The 19,846-nt window shown below is 34.6% G+C and overlaps 1 protein-coding gene and 1 long non-coding RNA gene across 4 annotated transcripts; one reads left to right on the top strand and one right to left on the bottom strand.

Annotated features, from left to right (window-relative positions):
* Positions 1-58: 58 nt before the first annotated feature.
* LOC126815521 (transmembrane prolyl 4-hydroxylase) lies at positions 59-9,443 on the bottom strand. 3 transcript variants are annotated; one of them, XM_050541210.2, is made up of 9 exons: positions 9,278-9,443; positions 8,732-8,970; positions 7,064-7,145; positions 6,591-6,762; positions 6,213-6,270; positions 3,780-3,919; positions 2,838-2,928; positions 2,443-2,562; positions 59-1,611 (listed from the first exon to the last, which is right to left on the bottom strand). In XM_050541210.2, exons 1-9 carry the CDS (start codon positions 9,300-9,302, stop codon positions 1,588-1,590), a joined length of 951 nt encoding a protein of 316 aa, XP_050397167.1. In that variant the 5' UTR covers positions 9,303-9,443; the 3' UTR covers positions 59-1,587. The 3 variants fall into 3 exon arrangements, 2 of the variants coding, with proteins under 2 accessions (XP_050397167.1, XP_050397166.1); XM_050541209.2 differs by lacking the exon at positions 59-1,611 and adding an exon at positions 2,063-2,232 and having other exon boundaries at positions 9,278-9,440; XR_007677963.2 differs by lacking the exons at positions 59-1,611; positions 8,732-8,970 and adding an exon at positions 2,063-2,232 and having other exon boundaries at positions 9,278-9,435.
* A 3,637-nt stretch (positions 9,444-13,080) lies between these two features.
* On the top strand, positions 13,081-15,516 carry LOC126814919 (uncharacterized). The gene is made up of 5 exons (XR_007677802.1): positions 13,081-13,164; positions 13,497-13,546; positions 14,348-14,592; positions 14,737-14,895; positions 15,388-15,516. It is a non-coding gene; the product is annotated as an uncharacterized LOC126814919 (long non-coding RNA).
* Positions 15,517-19,846: the final 4,330 nt, after the last annotated feature.

The following is a 19,846-nucleotide window of genomic DNA, read 5'->3' as shown; positions in this document are numbered from 1 at the left end:
CACTTATGTGAAATAAAATAGGCGCGTATCTGCTATGTAATACCCCCCCCCCCCCCCCCCCCCCGGTGAGTATGGTCTATGACTAGCAATTATTTGCCCACTGACTTCAATGTTAAATGGCTGTAACACCACAGGCTGTAGTTTTTTGCTCAGCATTCCGTTGGTTCCAATCTTTATAGGCACAATGAGGACCACATTTGGCAATCTCCTCATCATAATCTTGTAGAGCGTTGACCGTTTCTTTTTTTTGCTACGGGGATTTGATGTTGACTGGGGTGAAAATCTCACTTCCGACACAATAATTGCTCTGCAGAAAGACACTTTACACCCCCATCCCTCCTCTGTAATATCATCAGTATTAAAACTGCTATGAAATTGCAAATTTGATCCATTTTCTCCAATTCTAGACCAAAAAGTCAACCCAAAAATGCAGGAAGAGGGGAGAAAAAAAATTAAGGGAAAAATTGTCTATTTATAACTCGCACTAGAGAAAAGGAAATAACCTCTGTAACCTCGATATATAGAATTATTGATTTGTATAATAACATGTGATATACTCCCCATTTGGAAGGGGGTAAATATAACGGGAAATACCGAGTGGGGGTGATGAGCATAGGGTGGAGTGTGTGGGGTGGGGGGTCGATGGGTTGTAAAAACGAACAAATTTTAATGAATATCTTTATTCTGCAAGTTTATGCACACAATTATACAGCTTAAAACATTGGTTGAGATGTGTTCGGTTATATTATCTCGAGCGCTCGACTTAATTATCTCAAGCGATCGACTCAGTATCTCGAGCGCTCGATTGTAAGTGCGAGTAAGACCGCATCGGTTCAGCTACCTGGTGCGTATCTTTGTTTCCCTGTTTTCATATGACGTCCGTCGCTAAATAATTTACCAGGCCGCTTATACTGTTTTTCGTAATTTTTATGTAACTCTCCCTAAAGCACTTTTCAGCGCCTTCTATAATGTGTATTATTCATATAAACATTTGATTTGCTGTTGTATTTGTTATACACTATTTCTCATATACTCATTATATTTGTAGGGATCGATACTGGCTGAGTACCGATTGTATATTATGTGGACTTAGCATTTTACTTGAATAAATATCACGATTTAGGTATACTGTTTTCTAACTAAAGGATGGACCGATCCAAACCGGACGCAGGTAAGCATGATATGTTTCTTCTTTATAGAAACTGACGTAATTCAACTCCCTGGAAATGTGGAGATGCGTGCTCTCTAAACCTGACCAGTCCAAACAAAGCAATTGCAGATGCCCTTGTAAAGAAATGTATATTCATAGACTTACAGAAACATTAATCCTTAAAATATATAACGACATCCTATAATATGGAACATCAATTATCCCCTTCTATTGGTTGCCATAAATCTTAGTGCTGCGTTTGATACTGTGAAATCCTTCAAAAGTGTTTTTGAGTTTGTGGAAGCAAAAGAATCGGTAGCTTCCTATGTCTCTGGTAGAGGCTTTAATGTTAACATCAATCAAACTAATTCAACACCAGTCGATATAAATTTTTCTGTTCCTCAAGGTAGTATAAACGGCCCAGTTTTCTTCACATGCTATTCTACATTACTGTGCCATACCTGCAAGTTGTTAAAAATTTTAAAACTAAAACCGCACACAATCCCTTGAAATGGAGAGAGGGCGATACCTGCATATCTGCGATTTTGCACATAATTAAATTAACTCAATGCCAGACCTTATGGTTTCATTATGTACATAATGAGTTATATGTTTTATTAATTGAACAGTGCCATTGGATTATGCATATATTACAGTAATTAGCGCTAAATTAAATATAATAAACTTAAATCTCAGACTTAGGCCTGTTAAATACACGGCAGTATTACAGAAGTTTTGACTTTTCATTAAAATTTAAAAGCAGGGCAACGCGATGCAGGGGAGAGTTCTATATAGAATTTGTTCAAATTAGCAGAATATTGTCCACATGGTTATAAAATTCCATTTAAAATCGTTGATAGGTGGACTGCTCTGGACTACTCGTGACAACAAAAGCAAACAAAAACATCAGTAAACAGTTTCCGTGCAAAAACATATTTTAATCTTTTTTCTAAAACCATTATACAAATACATAATCATCACGCATTAAACCATATCCATAAATTTATAATCCACTTTACACCTTTAAGAACATTACAGCCACCATGATATGATCGCAAAATCAGATTTCCCATTAGTCCAGTCTAAAATTATAAAGACATTTTAAGCATTAATGATCAGCAGCCACAATCCGAAAGAGACGTTCTGGAGAAATCTGATAATTAAATACCATTGATATAAATATTGGAATTTGTTAACCCTTATGCCTGTACATGTATTCAATAAAATTTCAGCAAAATATATGATGCAAAATTATACTTGGACAGTGCCATTTTAAATGTATTTTCGTTTACCATTTCATCAACTTCATGATTATACCACATGACGGCCGTTCCTGTCTTTGGTGAAACCAGAAGAGAAGACTTAAAACAATTGGTGGTCAGATTCCTGTTATTTACATCAGACAAATATTCCTACGAGAAGATAAATAGAAAACTAAGACTTCATCGTTTGTTTCCAAACATCTTCATTGATACATCTACAGTCGACCGCGTTCACGAAGCCGTAATGTTTTATTTTAAAAAAAGGAAAAAAAAACGTTGACAGACAAAAAAAGAAAAAAAAAAGGTAAATATGTCACAGTACATCCACGAGTACTAAATATGAAATGTACATCTTTCAACCGATTAACGGACAATATCTTAAAAGCTATTTCTTTGAAGTTCAAGAAAATATAATATTTCTTTACATGTAACGTTTCTGTATCCGTATCTGCAACGGGGAAAGCCGTTTCTCCCCCTTCTTCTACATCATTCAGGTAAACCATTACAGTCATCACTCTTAAATATAATATGCAATAACTTAGTATATATCAATTTGATTGTCAAAGTACCACGTGGAAAATTCTATTAGCCTGGGTATTACCACTTGTTTACTTATATCAACTACCATCAAAAAAACTTTTAAGAATATCACTCGGAAACCTTACAATAAATTGTGCCCTCCGCCTGGTTGTAATTTAGATAAAGGGGGTGGTCTAACGCTTTAGATCATAAAGTCTGTCACTGACTCACGTGGTTTCAACCCAAGCTTGTGTACGTGACAATGAGTAGGGTCGCCTGTCCAGCCTGTGGGTTTTCTCTGCCCCCTCCCCCTATGCTAAATAATGCATGTGTTAAACCATTCGGCCATTCAGTCCCCTTTCCCAGATATTTTTTTAAGTTAAAGATGCATAGATAAATGATTATATATAAAGAGCTGACCGTTCTTGCTATAATATTGAAAATGTCAGTCAAATTACTTAATTATGTGGGAAGTTATAAGTGTTTGAAGTTTTAACAAATTGTTGGGTAGATTGTTTATTATCGTCGCAAGGGTACTTACCAATCGATTATCTATTGTATCGTTACATTCTTAAAACGCCGCCGTGTTCTAATCTACTTAAAATCGGAGCCACCAGATGGCCCAGAGAGTTGATTATGTGCTTGTCATATAATAAATGTTCAAATAATAAGTTATAAACTCGAAGGAAACAACTGGAAACGGGAAAGGTGTATCAAATGAGTACGGGGATATAATGCGAATTGCTGTAGAGCAGTCGTCAAAGTAACTTTTCCTGTAGATGTGGCGACTGTCATAGAATTATTCTAATTTTATCTAAGAAATTGAACATGATAGTTTTAGTATTTACCTGCACAGCTGACAACATTGTTCAAGGTTTGTAGTACAAGATTTAACTTGATTACAACAAGGTAAATCATGAACAGGTAAATAATATGGACCTGAATCATGATGTGTATAATAATATCCACCAGTTTCATACTTTACAATCTGTAATAGAAAGTACAATATTGTTATTAATTTTAGTCTTTTCAATCAGACTTGTTTTACGTATTTTAATATTAAAATATATAGTACACGTATCGCGGGGATAATGTAAACTGATACAGTTTTTGTGTATAATTATCTATGCTAACGCCCGGTGCACATATCGATATTTTGCATATCGTTACAAATTATACCAATCTACAGGATTTGTTACCGAACCGAGTAGACAAATAGACCAGACGAGACATAGACTTAATTTTATCCCCCCCCCCCGACCCTAATCACGATCTTCTCAAGGGTATAAGTCATACGAAATGACGACATGCAACATAGCGCGTTGACTCCATTTACTCATCAGAACAACCATGATATGTTGACATATTACCAACTTAATACTGCGGTATCTATCGCGCTATTGGCCCCAATATATGAAAGGATATCACTGCCAATATTAAATGCTCTGCGACAATGTCGTTTCCATTGATTATATGTAAAAAGTACAATGTACAAAGTCCTAATACCGATAATGTTAAAGTCAAAATACCTCTAAGGCAAGAGTTAAATTTAAAACGTCAAATGTTAAGTGTTAAATGACAAATGTTTTGTGGGAATATGCTTTTTTTGACGTGTCAGCATTTTACATTTCTCTCATTACATTCTCTCATTTGCGCTCTACCACATCCCGTTTGTCCTTCACGCTTTCTACATAGCAACTTTCGCATAGTATCAACTTTCATATGCAAATGTAGGGTATCACGTGACTTATTAACATATATGGAAACCCGGCACACTATAAATCAGCACACTAGGATATTCACCGCACGACAACAGAAATCAAGCTGGCACACCATAAGAAACCCTCTAGACGACCGTGCGTAATCATGAATGTGCCAGGAAATAATTGATCGATAGATTCAAACAGACAAAGAAACATACTTTCCAGTAATTTATAACACAATAACTGGAATTTCGTATTAATACCCGTATTTTGATATTTTAAACACTCCCACTCTTTCCGGTCTCTCTATAAACAGAGTTGAGTAGCCTACTTTGATCCATTAAAAAAACAACAATATATAAGCATTGTGCCCAACAAATAAATAATATATTTAAAGAGAGGAATGACTATACATCTTTTAGTATGGACATAGAGAATTTTTGATTAAGCCCTGTATCATTATTTTAGTTTAGTCCCCCCCCCCCCCTTCTTTCACTTCAACTTTAATCTTATTTTGTAAAGTTAAGCAAATATGAATGTGCCAGAAAATTATCTGCATTTTTGAAAAGAGCAATCAGTGATACGTAACATGGTATCTGGAATTTCGTATTTAGACCAGTATCTTTACTTGAATACCCTTTAATAGTGTGATTGTACCAGAAAACTATTTACATATTTACAAACAGAAATGAACGTGCTTTTCATTAATATGTAACATGATACCTGGATTTTCGTATTTGGACATTGCACAGCCCCACCCCCATCCATCGTAATCATGGTAAAGTACCATCCAAAGTGTCAAGGTAAGTAAATTTCTTATTACGTGCTGGGTGATTTCCTGTTATGTGTCGTGAATATCCTTGTTCTGGCTTATAGTATGCCAGGTTTCCGTATATGTTAATAAGTCACGTGAAATCCTACATTTGCATATGCAAGTTGATGCTGTGCGAAACATGCTATGTAGAATGCGTGAAGGACAACTGGGATGTGGCAGAGAGCAAATGTAAAATGTAATGAGAGAAATGTAAAATGTAGACACGTCAAAAAAAGCATTTTCCCACAAAACATTTATCATTTAACACTTAACATTTGACGTTTTACATTTAACTCTTGCCTTAGAGGTATTTTGACTTTATCATTCCCGTTATTAGGACTTTGTACATTGTACTTTTTACATATAATCAATAGAAAAGACATTGTAGCAGAGCATTTAATATTGGCAGCGATACCCTTCCATACCAATACGCTTCTATATACGCTCGATCATATTACGTCTGCATTATGGAAAATATTGCACGGAATGTTAGTTTCATAAATTGCGTTATTATAGCTCATCTCTACACTGAATACCTTAGATCACCTCGAAACGGAATCAGTTAGATCATTTTACAATGGAATCAATTAGATCATCTGGCAAGGGAATGAGTTAGATCATCTGGCAAGGGAATGGGTTAGTTCATCTTGGAATGGAATGCGTTAGATCATCTTGCAACGCAGTAAGTTAGAGTATGTTGTAACGGTGCGATTTAGATCGTCTCGCAACGGAATGAGTTAGATCATCTCTCAACGGAATCTTACCTGCATTTTTTCAGCATGGTTTACATACCACGACGGCAGTTCAGTTAATTTTTCATATCTAAAGATAATACGAGAAAACCAACAATGGTTTAGGATATGATCGAATTCAAGAGCACTATGCATTTCATTTAATTTGCTGTGAGTTTTTCGATTAAAATTACAGGTCAACGGTGGATCATATGGCATAGGTGTCAAAATACTCGAAATTAAATTGAACGTATTTGGACAATTAAAACAAGATAATTTTACGGGATGAAGTAGCATTCCTAAAATTTCATGACACCTCAATATATTTACGTATCCTATAGTGAATTCCAGCGTAGGAGTCGGGATAAGATCTACGCACATAATCAAGATAATCAATGATGGTAGCTTTACCTCTCAGACAAACGTGTAATAGACTTATTTAATTTTCTGATTGAAACCCATGCTGATTCACTCTTTCTCGTCCCCTGGCCATCTCCAAACAACTTACTCTGTGATAACTGCTTGTTTTCTGCGATTCCTTTTATGATATCAGTTTCCTCTGGTGTCAAAAAGTTGGGTATTTCTGATAAAATTCAATAGCATTTACATAGATAATCACATTTTGTATGATTTTGTTTTCTAGTTACGAATCTCCTATCTATTAAAGCATGCTTACTATATTAATGATTCTAAATGAGATGACTGAAAAAAGCGTTATGGGTGTTGTCAAAGAGCAAAGATGTTTACACTATGAGGGTTTTTTTTAATCTTTCTAGGGTATTTTAAGTGAGTTGAGATCAGTAATAATTCTATGATAAACCCACAATGTTAAGTCATTGTTTAAATAACATTTAGTTAATGTTAAGTCAGGAAATCTTAATTACCATAAACAGGAGGGTCGAGGGCCAATGTTTTACGTGTATGTGTCTTGCCTTCTACAAGTTGAATTTCTTCTACATAACCAATCTTCAAAGTAAAGATTCATATTTCATTAAAGAATACACTGTCACTGTGTGGCAGAATACACACCGTCACTGTATTATGCCGGTATATTAGATTCAAAATTCTAACGTCCTATCGTCTAATTACTAACATCTATTCATGTAATTGTTAACTTCTATTCATGTAATTTCTAACTTCTATTCATTTAATTTTTAAATTAAGACAATGTACTGTATAATTGACACTTTATACGTTTAGCATGAACATCAAACAAATTTAGAATTTCTACATTTATGCCTGGCAACCATCATTATGCAGCCGTTTGGTGTCGCCACTGCGTGCTCATTTGGTGATTGCACACCTGGGGCCTGTTTCATGATTTTAGTAATTTGATTGGATAATATTAAGATTGATTTTAGTGGTTAGCCAATCAAAATTGAAGTATCTACTAAAATTTGGATTTTTATCTTTAGTTAAGATTTCGAGAAACAGGGCCCTGGTCGGAATCATTATGTATTGTTTAATGGTCGAGAGCGAGACATTAAGTAATATATCGTACCAACAAGAGGACCGTAGGCCCGAGTGTTTTTACAATATATTACGCAAAGTCTTAAGCTCGAGACCATTAAACGAGGTAAACGACTGTATTTTATTGGATTTAACGTCCACTCGACACAAACTAAGACATTTCGGGACTACCATACATTGTCTTAAGTTAGAAATTACATGAATAGAAGTTAGAAATTAGACGAAAGCATGTTATAATTCTGAATCTAATACCGCCATAGTGTAACAGTGAATGGCAGTAAAGATACATTATTAAAGAATTATTATGTACGATTTAGATAAAGAGCTGACCGTTCTTGCTATAATAATTCAAAAATTCATAATGAAAAATAAATATAGGCCATATTGAAAATTTTATTCAAATTACTTTAATCTGAGCTAAGTTTTCAGTGTTTGAAGTTTTGACATATATTGTAGCTTAGATTGTTTATTATCATAGCAGCGGTTATCCAGTTGACCCTTCATTTTTAAATCTCGCGGGTGTTCTTAAAGGGACAATAACACTCTTGCTGGCTTGACAGCTCCAGAAAATAAAAAAATAGCCTTATTCTAAGTACTAGATGTGTTAGTGTCCTACCTGTTGTGTAAATTATCCATTAAATCCTATTTTACTTGTCCAGAGGGTTCAAAAATATTTTTAAATCCAAGTCACATTTGAAAAGCTTTACGTCAGGCTTTTCAAATCATTTAGTTGAATTTTTCCATTTTTTTTAAATTAGGTGTGTTAAGATGAAATTTTTATCAACAATTAATTGGAATATTGTAAAATAGTACAATTTGTTGACCAGAATAAAGATTGGAACATATTATTCAGTGGTATTGAGCCTTTAACCCATTTAAATCTCGACCACCCGATGTTCTAGAGAGTTGGTTATAGACTCGTCAAATGAATAAATGTCCAAATAATAATTAATATCACATTTGAAGCCAACATAAAGACGCGCAATATATAGGAAGATTAAGCTCTTAAATAATGCATCTTAAATGGATCATACATTGGTTGTATGACTTACGTAATGAGATATATTAACATGGTCCCTTACCCTGTTTGGTTGTATGAACCTTAATGGATATTTAGGCCTAGGTTTAGATAACTGCAGCAAGTTACACTTGGCACTTTCTACATCATCTGTATGATTGTTAACCTCTGCTAAACAAAATGGCTGCTGTAGTGATATTAATTGTCTAATATTTGATCTTTGACGTACATTTTGATTTCTAACATTCTCGCTTGATGAAATTCCAATAAAATATACAAATCCTATTACAATATGAAGTAGGCCTGAAACAAAATAACAATCTAATCTCTTTTGACCTTTGATATTTTCAATATCATGATTTCTAAAACTTTAATTAATTTATTTTTAATTAACAATATCACTGTAAACTTCCCCATTCTTTGTCAGATTGTATTCTAAGGCCATAAAAAGAGAATGAGAAATTAATACAGACTTGAGGTGGTGGTGGTTATAGTGGGATCGTTTATTGCTCAGTTTTGAAGTAATTTGCAAAGCATGTGACGCCGATATTAATAATCATTTTAACACATTTGACAGGCAACATAATATCTGTACAAAATTTTTACTTACAGATTTCAGATGATGTTACTTTCATTTTACCTCCCAGGAAACAACATTTGTAGATGGTTTAATTCTAAAACATACACATATACATGTATACATATACTCTGTTATTGATTTACAGGAAGAAAGGTTAGTTATAATTATACGTGTATAAAGATATAAATACAGTATATTTTATTGTCAAACTTTAGTAACCATCTGGTGTCAAGATTGCCGATTACTATTATTGTAATCTTAGATCAGCTAATCAATAACATACAATAAAGCTAAACTATAACAATTCTATAACACATTTTATTGACTAAACAATAATTACAATAACATCTATGGTCCAACTGTGTATATTGACTATATACAAAAATGCATATAGGCTATAACTTTCTAGCCAACCAATAGAAGTGAAAATACAGTTACTTCCTTTATTATGATACTGTCATAGTTGTGGTCGTGTACTTGACAGAGTATGCTTAAACTATTCTGAAACGCTGGTACTACGGGGCATTATCAACATTGGTTTATCTGTAAGAGAGGTGTTCTGTTTCAAGTACACTATAATGTACAAGTATTTGTATTATGTTTCTGAAGCAACCAGCGTGAGTTTCACAACATCAATAGCCATTGCTAGATTAGTCTGAAATTCCTGAACTTATACTTGACATAGAATGAACCTTGAACTTTAGCTTGAAAGCGCGAGACTTAGTATTTGCGATGATATTATCTATCGAGGAACCTGAGAGGTCCCCAGCTGGGTCAGTAGCCAATCGAAATTACTGACGAAATATGCAGGCTACGTGAAGGGCTTGATCAAGCATTCTATAGAAGATGATATATTATATGAATGTTCATCGTTATTCCAGCCGGGGTCATAGAAACGGAACCTCTTATTATATAAGCACAAAACATGCAACTAAAGTAAAAGGCATCCGACTTTGTAGATGTAGGCTACGATTTGAATTTAAAAGGGACTGTAAACTGTATCATTATGATTGATGGGAAGTGAATACAAACTCCATCTTTGAAAACTAAAAATTAAAATCAAATGTTAGATAAAACATAAACTGATGATTATCTTGAAAACAGTTGAATTGGATTTTAAAATTTCGTCTCTCCTAATAATTGAGTGATAAACCAGAAGATGTCTATCCGCAGATACCGACAGAAGTGCTCTACAACATGTTATGGAATGATATACCCGACAAAATCATGTACACCTGCGGTAACATTGGTTCACACAACCTTTATCGGCAGGGAAGTGAATACAAACTCAATCTTTGAACGCCACCAACGACCCAAAAAGGATTTCAAAGGTTGATTAGTTTATTAATTTCTAATAATTTCAAATGTTAGATTCATTATTAGTATCTATTATGTTGATAAAACATAAACATGTGGTTATTTGGAATACAGTGGGGTCGACATCGACTATTGTGATAAACCAGAAGCTGTATATTAACAGAGACCGAGAGAGACTCAACAGCATGCAATAGAATGCAGTGTTGGATTAACCATTAAGAAAAATAAGTACGTGCTTAGGGCATTATGGTAATGGGGGCACCACAGAATGTCAGCTTTTTTAGATGCCAAATTTAAAATATTTAATCATAAAATTAATTAAGAGCTTTCAATCAGTTTTTCATTGTTTTTGCTTTTTTCATACTGTTACGTGTTTTGTGGCAATTAAAGCGGAATTGTGGGAAATTGGATAAAGAGTTGACTGTTATCGCTATTATAGATAAAAAAAAATAGACAACGTAAGTAAAATATTCAAGTCTAATTGCTCCACTCTGAACCGAGATATTAGCTTTTGAATTTTAAGCCAAGCCTCGATCATCACTACTAAAGTCGGTGCGATAAAAAACATAGTACCGATTATCCAGTTTGGAATGTAATCATCAATGAGCGTTGAGCAGCAGATCGGATTCAAATCCAGTGAAAATCCGACACATAAGACATCGAGAGTTGATAAGTCAAATTAATAGTTTATATAACACTTCAGGCCCAATGAAAAACTCTAGTCACGTGCATGGCGGTTGTGTGTGGTTAATTATTGTTTATTGTTTAAATTTTGAATTACATATATTATATGCGGGTACCAAAATCCTTTTTTGTGCTTAGGGACTCGGTGGGTCTTAATCCGGCCCTGATAGACTGATATACCCGACAAAATCATGTACAAATCTTGGTAGATGGCTAAATATTCATCAATAGGTAACAACACTAATGACGTAATAACAATCAACAATAGTTGACGTATTACCTAATGGCCAGCTAGAATGGCGAGTTTTGGTGGACGCTCGTGCTTATCGAAGAAAAGTGCGCCGCATCCAAGTTATGTTATAGCTTCATCAAATATTCAAAAAGAAGAAAAAATATTAGACAGAATCCAGAAACAATACAGGTGAATTACTGTTTAACCTTACATATTATAATATAATGTCGAATTATGGAAGATCTTTCGTATTTCAACATTATGTAAGGATGGTTAAGGCAAGGGCGTTCGTTTTTACCATAATTAATTTAAAATACTCTTTAAAGAGATTTAATGATCTTATATATCCCCAATCTTAATCCCGGAACCCATTCAACCACTAGATACACTCTCATGCCAGAAATATCTTTTTGAGGAATCCCGGATTTGAACAACGGAGTGAGTTACTCTAGTCCTGGGCCCTTATTCACGAAAACTTAAACTAAGATACAATCGAAATTTTAAGAAATACTGCAATTCGATTGGCTGACCAGTAAAATCAATGTGCATATATCCAATTTGCATATTGGTCAGCCAATCGAATTGCAGTATTTCCTAAAATTTCGATTGTATCTTAGTTTAAGTTTTCGTGAATAAGGGCCCAGCGCTTAACCCCGTGTCCACATCATTGGTTTGGCGCCTTTTTCGGATACTTATTGTTCAGAAGTAAGTTGATCAGTCTTTTAGGCTTAGAAGAACTTGTTTCAGATTAACCTTTCTTAGATTCACACCATTTCCCACCGCGCAGAATATGGCACTTACCTATTAGAATTATTTTTTTTCAAAAATATACTTATGCTGATTGTTTATTAAAGGCTTTTTGAAATCCGCAATGAAAACAGAGCACCATTCCCTGTGACTAGTCAATAATCACCGCAAGTTTAGAAAAAAAATAATTTCAAAAAGCCGTAAAGAATGTTCACAATTAACGACAATAAACTTAAAATTATCACAACAATTCTATTCCCAAATGTCATTTAATCAGGAGAATGGACTTAAGTGCGTGTGAGCAATGGATTAATCACCGCATTGTGTATATGATATTAATAACTCAATTTACAAATTTTTGATAATCAAACTACTTATAAATTGAAAAGTTAACGGTACTATCAATGAGTGGATTAAGTAAACCGATTAAGTAAGTCATCAGCCACTCGTATCAACTCCAATTAAAGTATATGAGTAGATTGTACTTGTGCTATATTATTTGGACGGAGGGTCGGACATGAAATGAAATACAAAGAAATGAAAATGAAAATGAAATGGGGTTTAACGTCCTTATATCTGTTCTGCTCCGAACTGGGCTAATGGCGACGGGCATACGCCATACACTGTGCTATGATGGGGAAATTTAGCCCGGACAGCGGCACTACGGCCTACTCTTATATCGAATTCCAACTGTCAAGGAATCTTTTACGTGCACGCCAATGTGTACACGGGACCTCGGTTTTTCGTCCCATCCGAACGACTAGACAGGAGAACAGTAAGACGTTAAACATCATAATTTAATTAATTTTTTGCTATGTTATTTGTACCGAGTTAGTCAATAATTTATTTTGGTAGCCGTGAAGAAGATAAAATCAGAAAAGAACTTCAAAATCTTCAAGTTCAAAAATTAAAACGTGGACCATCATCACATAGAGAGGTAAATTTTAAAAGTTCCAGTTTCACCCATCCCAAGATTATGTGACAGTTGTCCTGTGTATAATTAATTTAAATTATTACTTTGATCAGGGAGTCGGTTACGCCTTAGTTGTATTTGAATAGTGAGATTTGTTCAGACATGAAAAATCTCCCGAATCCCATACAAAAGAACAATCTATATTTTCCAATTTCCCACGTCAATAATATCTGAGGATCATAGAAACCAATTAAAAATCCAATTGGATCCAAAGTATTTGAGACCATTCCCCCATTACATTCTACCACCGTTTTACAAGAAAAAAAAATATAAAGACACCATTTTTCTATATATAGCTTGCAAAGTCAATAAAAGAAGAACCTCATGGTGTTCCTAACCAATTAGGGTAAGGTATTTATTGTGAATGAAAATATTACTTAGAATCAAGCAAAAATAAAACTGTTTGCCCCTTAACTCTCGGGCAATCTGATTTTTCGGGCAGGCGGGTAAATGAAATTTTTTTTATTATATCATGTAGTTGGCCAAATAAAGTCTTCGAAATCTAATAAACACTAATTTTACTTTTCTATTAACTGAATACCGCGAATTTGTACTGAATTGGCTATGGTTTAAACAATTTTTTTATTGAAGCCACTGTTCTTTGTGTGACATTTTTCGGAAATCGGTTAGATTTCGGTTGCAAAACGATTGTACAATTTTGAAGTTGCTGAATTCACGGGCAAGAATAACAGAAAAACACATTTGCGGCTGTGAAATTTTCTAAATTTTTCTCGAGGAGGGCGACTCCCCTATACCCAGGGACAATTGGTTGTTTGGGTTTCAGATCAGCCACCTAAGTTAGGCTATATTGGACCACATTGAAGCAGGAAACCTCGTTTGTTTCAATAAAATGTTCTTCCGACGGTCGCGTGTCCTGGACTGTAAACGATTATTTGGTTGATTGGAATTCAGGTCAGGCACCTAAATTAGGTTATATTAGACCACTTCGAAGTTGCTGCATTCATGGGCTGGAATAGCAGGAAAACGCGTGTGCGGTCGTCAAATTGTCTTGGGGAGGTCCCTACACGGTAAGCTCCGCGCCTCCATTTTTATCGTACCCCCCCCCCCCCTATGCCTATGGTTACATTAAACATTAGCCAATAGACAATGGTATACTTATTTTAAAAACGTCATTGTCATTCTTTAGGCACCCTGGTCATCACGTTGGCGATAAAAGAAGCCATCACAAACATCCACATGCTGATCGCTCTCGTTCACGCCATCTGCATCACGTTGGCAAGGATGACATCCATGGTAAACATCCAGAGGAAGGTCACCATGGTCGAAATACGGATGGGGGTCATCACGTTGACAACGATCACCATGGCAAAGATAAACTGTCAAAAGAAGAAAATGGCCTTAATGCACAGAAGAGCATTCCTTCCACTGAGGGTAAGACTGTTGACTTGACTTAAAAATGAATCGAAAATAAAACGAAACGAAGTAATTATGATACACACCTTAATTCTACCTACAGGTTACTAGGATTCATCAATTATTTTTTTTTTTATTATTTTTTTTTTTAAATATTTTCAGGTAGAAAAGGGAAAACGGCAAAGTTACCATGGATAGATAGTGGTTTGGTGACTCAACAACCAATGATTCCCGAGGTTAAACTAACTATAGATGATACTTCTGATTCTACCAGTAGTCTTAATAGAAGTGCTCGATCAAGTCGTGATTCGCTTGATTCAGGTACTTCCAATTTTATTTATTAGTGCACATAAGCAGGCCTGGAAATAATAATTTGCACCTGACGAAATGTCGGGCATTATTGAATTTGTACCTAGCATATTGAAATTTGTGCCGGGCATGTATTAAAATATTAATAACTACAACCGTAAACGCAGAAATAAGCTTCAAGGATATAACTTAAGAAATTCAATTTCTGGTTGGAAAAGGTGCTTAGTGCAAGATGGGGGACATATTGACCATATTATGTTTATGTAAACTGAGGAGAGTGTGGTGTGACTTCTCAGTCCGGCAAAACAATTTGACATTCTTTTCTTTAAAACTCGTTTTATGTTAACACTATATGAGCATACATATTGTTCCACGTGTGAAACGTTACTAATACAGGTGCAATTCTTTTTTAATTATTCCACATGATCTAAAAGTGACCGAAAATTTAATCATTATCTGGAAATAACCTTGGAAGATGTTTTCGGAGCTGTATTATAATTTCAGGGTATAGTCTTACAAAAGCTCTGAAAAACAACCCCACTGCAAGTATCCGGTCATTTTATAACGAAGCCATCAAGAAATTATCCAGAGCAGATGTTAATTCACGCGGAAGCGATCCCAATCAAGAGGTATGCAGTTTTTATATTTCAGACAGCGAATGCGTCGTCCATTTAATTATCGTTATTGAAGGTCAAAAGTTTAATTATTACTTCATCTGTATGTCAGCTTAATTGGTGACAAGAAAGGAAACCTAAATATGGGTTAGGACTAACAATGAGTGAGCCCAAATGATAATGCACTTTTTGTTTCAAACAAATTTGTCGACGAAATTGCTATTAGCCATTGCTCGATCTAAGAAAGCCCCATGTTCCTGAAGCAGCATACCCCTCGAACGGTTTCGTTTGATTAGACCTAATCCAGCTAGTGAGGGATTTCTCTGGCCATTGCTTTATGAATATGCTGAAGCAGCGACTGAGTTTTACAACATCTAGAGTTAAAGGGAGATCAAGCCTTCTCCTGAAGATGACAAAGCCCTAGCTTCTAAAATAAAAGTCATACCAACGCCAAGTTAACTACATGTATTTATGGGTTATGTGCAGGGTAAACTGGGTGCTTATTCTTATTAGAACACATGGTCTACCGTGTTTTTGTATTCAAACCAAGTCAATGCTCTCTGAAAAAAAATTATATTATTATTTATTATACCATTTATAAAATCTATTAATTACTGGCTACTATCAGCCATTCAATTTCATTAAGTAGATTCCGATTAAGTCATAAATATGGAAAGTCAATCTGGTAAAAATCGATTACTATAGAAAGGACACTTTATGTTATTTAAACTGCTAATACAATATTAAGCTATCACAAAATAATAATATTATACCCAGTTATTCACATAAAGGGAAATCAATTACTGCTAATGCACAACTCATCAAAGGCTACTAAGTATGATAATATGTTTACTGTGGCTTTTGTTTTCTTGGATGATTTAAGAGTAAATATTTGATTACTTTACGTGTGACTAAAGGGATAAAAGTTAAGATTCAGTCAGTTCGCATGCTGTTTTTCAGATATACGGAGGAAGTCCAAAATCTTCAATGGATAAATTACCGGAATTAGACAGAAATGCCTATAAGGAATTGGAAGGAATCATTAAAGAAGCTAAACTTCAAGGCGGAAGGTAGGCTATGTAATATTATACATGTACCTTTAAACTTTCTATTGTTTGTGTTGTTGCCTTAGTTTCATTTGCCTTATTAATATTTTTCTTTACATTTCAGAAGGGAAAGCGTGACAAATTATGCATCACGTCACAAGAAACGACGTCTGCAACACTTGGAACAATTACTAGAGGAATTGAGACCAAGAATTCGACATGAAATTCCATTCGATCCTCAGAGTATCTTGGAATGTAGATATCTTCGATTATCCAAGGCTAATATAACTCAACTTGAGAAAATGATCGAAGAATCTGGCAAAGACCCGGGCATCCATGCTCACAGTGATGTCACCAATTATAATATCTGGAAGTAACTGTTTTTGTTTAATTTTAGTTTTAAGAAACCCCCCTGGATTCAGATATGTTTTATGCACGTATTTCTGTTAGTTATTATATGAAGGCGATATTTAGTTCTAATTGTTATTCGGCTACAAAAAATAAACCAACGTAATTCAGAAGTCATTTATTGTTTAATTTGTATGACTACCGTTTGTATTATTGTTAAATGATTGTTTTCTATTAGGTCACTGATTATATTGTTTTCTATTATGTCACTGATTATATTGTTTAATATATATATATAAATGCCTGATGATCCCCGTAGTGGGTGAAAGCGCTAGCTAAGATGAAATTAGTTTTTTCTCTCTAAAAACCTCACTTTTCTATATACTTTTACCTTTTATTTATTATATATATATATATATTAAAGTAAATAAAGTACGAGTACTTCTTTGTTTACGGTAGATAAATGCCATAAATAAATCAAAAAAATCTGTCCAGATAAAAAATTCTCCACTTTACTTCATTCTGACATACATTAAATCATATAAGCTATAATCGGGCGTCTTCAGATATTATTAATAATAATATATATATATATATATATATATATATATATATTATTTGTTATTATGTCACTGCTTGTTTTCTATTATGTCACCGATTATATTGTTTTCTATTATGTCACTGATTATATTGTTTTCTATTATGTCACTGATTATATTGTTTTCTATTATGTCACTGATTATATTGTTTTCTATTATGTCACTGATTTTATTGTCTTATGTCACTGATTTTATTGTCTTACATTATGTCACTGATTTTATTGTCTTATATTATGTCACGGATTTTATTTGTAACATAAAAGTTAAACCTTAAATTGCTTTGCATTCTTATTTTTGCGGTTGCGATGCAATAGACCGATATTAATTATATCCGATTGTATCGAATGCCAATGGTCGGATAAATGTCATCATCATGGGCATAAAGAAATACGACAAATCTGGAAATACAAAGACTGCATGTTTCAGTTCTTCTGATACGTGTGTGGTATTAAGAACTGTAATTTCTTGTTGGAAAAAATAGGAAAAGGAAGACATTTACACCCTGTTAGAATGTTGATATTTAAAGAAGCTTTTAAAATTTCAAACAAATTTTTAGAGAGAACTGTTCACTCTTGCGAAAAGAAATTTTGAGATGCAGTTTGAAACTGATTCCGCAAGACTATTAGGTATATGAAGATTTCTTGAATCAGTATGATGAATAATGTACATTTACGCCAAATTGTTTCTTATTTTCCCGCCATTTATCTAGGACAACGAGTTCCGGTTCCATTCCATATTAATTTTATTTAAACCATTGGATTTGGGTCTTTGCTGGCGATCTTCGCCTCAAGTTATCTTCTACGCAGGAGCTTCGACCAATCTTTCGCTTCAATTAGCTATATATCATTCGCATAACTAGACCTATACACTATGTGTTTGGCGATAAAGATGACAATGTTGTCGGTTTCAAGGTGGAGAAAAACTAGTTCAGCGAGTGTAATGAGACCTAGAGCTGAACTAGAGAAAAACAAGCTATCGTAAACCAACTGTTGCAGAAAGAACTAGATCCTAATGCACATAAAAACTATCGTCCGGTTTCAACCTTGGCCGTTTTGTCGCAAATTATGGAGAAATTGGTTAATACATTGCCTTTCAAGACACATTTTCCTTGATAAGTTTCAATCGGCATATCGACTGTATCACAGAAACTACACTACAGGACCGTAACTATAGCTCAGAGCACCGAGGGGGTGGGAAGTGTCCTCAGGGGCGCTGTATAATTGACGGACAATGTATATCTATTGTTTTTATGGTCGACAATTTTTTCACAGGGGGGGGGGGGGGGGGGGGTGCCTTGGAACACATGCAAAAATAAGGGCACGCCTGGCTAAATATATATGAAAAATATTTGAATTTTGCAAAATAAAAACATGTCAAGTCATAGACGGCATGCAACCGTTGACACAGACTAGTTATAAACACATGTAATGACTTAAACTATATAAAGAAGATAGGTTGCCAGGCAACGAAACATACGCCCACACCTAATTAAGAGTAACAACTCATTAAATAATTATCAGAAAACCATTAGAATTTGTTTTGTTTTTATAAAGTTCTGCCTCATGCTAACGTTTAGTATACAAAACTTTTAACATCATGGATTTAGCTGTTCAAGTCATAAAGATTCATCAAAAATCAATATACTTGTTCGTCTCAAGACCTTAAACACTGTGTATCAATTTAAAGTCAATCGGATATTAACTTTAACCTCTAGAGCGTCCACAAGATTTTTCAAAGTGATCAAGGGCCATAACTCTGGCAGTAATTAACTGAAATCGCTGAAAATCAATAGGTTTCTTCATCTGTGTATCAATTTAAAGTCAATCGGATATTAACTTTAGCCTCTAGAGCGTCCACAAGATTTTTCAAAGTGATCAAGGGCCATAACTCTGGCAGTGATTATCGGAAATCGCTGAAAATCAATAGGCTTCTTCATCTCACGACCTTAAACACTGTGTATAAATTTAAAGTCAATCGGATATTAACTTTAGCCTCTAGAGCATCCACAATATTTTTCAAAATGATCAAGGGTCATAACTCTGGCAGTAATTATCGGAAATCGCTGAAAATCAATAGGCTTCTTTGTCTCATGACCTTAAACACTGTATAAATTTAAAGTCAATCGGACATTAACTTTAGCCTATAGAGCGTCCACGGACGGACGGGGGCGACAACAATATACGACCACAATTCAATGTGGGCGTATAAAAAACACAATTATGGACTTACCAGTAGACATCAGTAAATACTCAATTAGGATCACGTAGTTTTTCGCATTTTCTTAGTGTGCCACTCAAAATTTAGCGGCACACTGGTTGGGAATCACTGTTCTAAGGTGAGTAAATCCCGGATTCCC

This window comes from Patella vulgata, chromosome 3 (genome assembly GCF_932274485.2).
Source record: "Patella vulgata chromosome 3, xgPatVulg1.2, whole genome shotgun sequence".
Taxonomy (NCBI): Eukaryota; Metazoa; Mollusca; class Gastropoda; family Patellidae; genus Patella; species Patella vulgata.
The sequence above is the reverse complement of the archived record's forward strand: the minus strand, read 5'-3'. Positions and strand labels throughout refer to the sequence as shown.

Coding starts and splice junctions, on each gene's coding strand:
- LOC126815521 (XM_050541209.2), bottom strand. CDS start 9,302: ATGAAAGTAACATCATCTGAAATCT. Junction 6,763..7,063: donor CCTCGACCCTCCTGTTTATG/GTAATTAAGATT, acceptor GAATTTTATCAG/AAATACCCAACTTTTTGACA. Junction 6,271..6,590: donor ATTACACGTTTGTCTGAGAG/GTAAAGCTACCA, acceptor TATTATCTTTAG/ATATGAAAAATTAACTGAAC.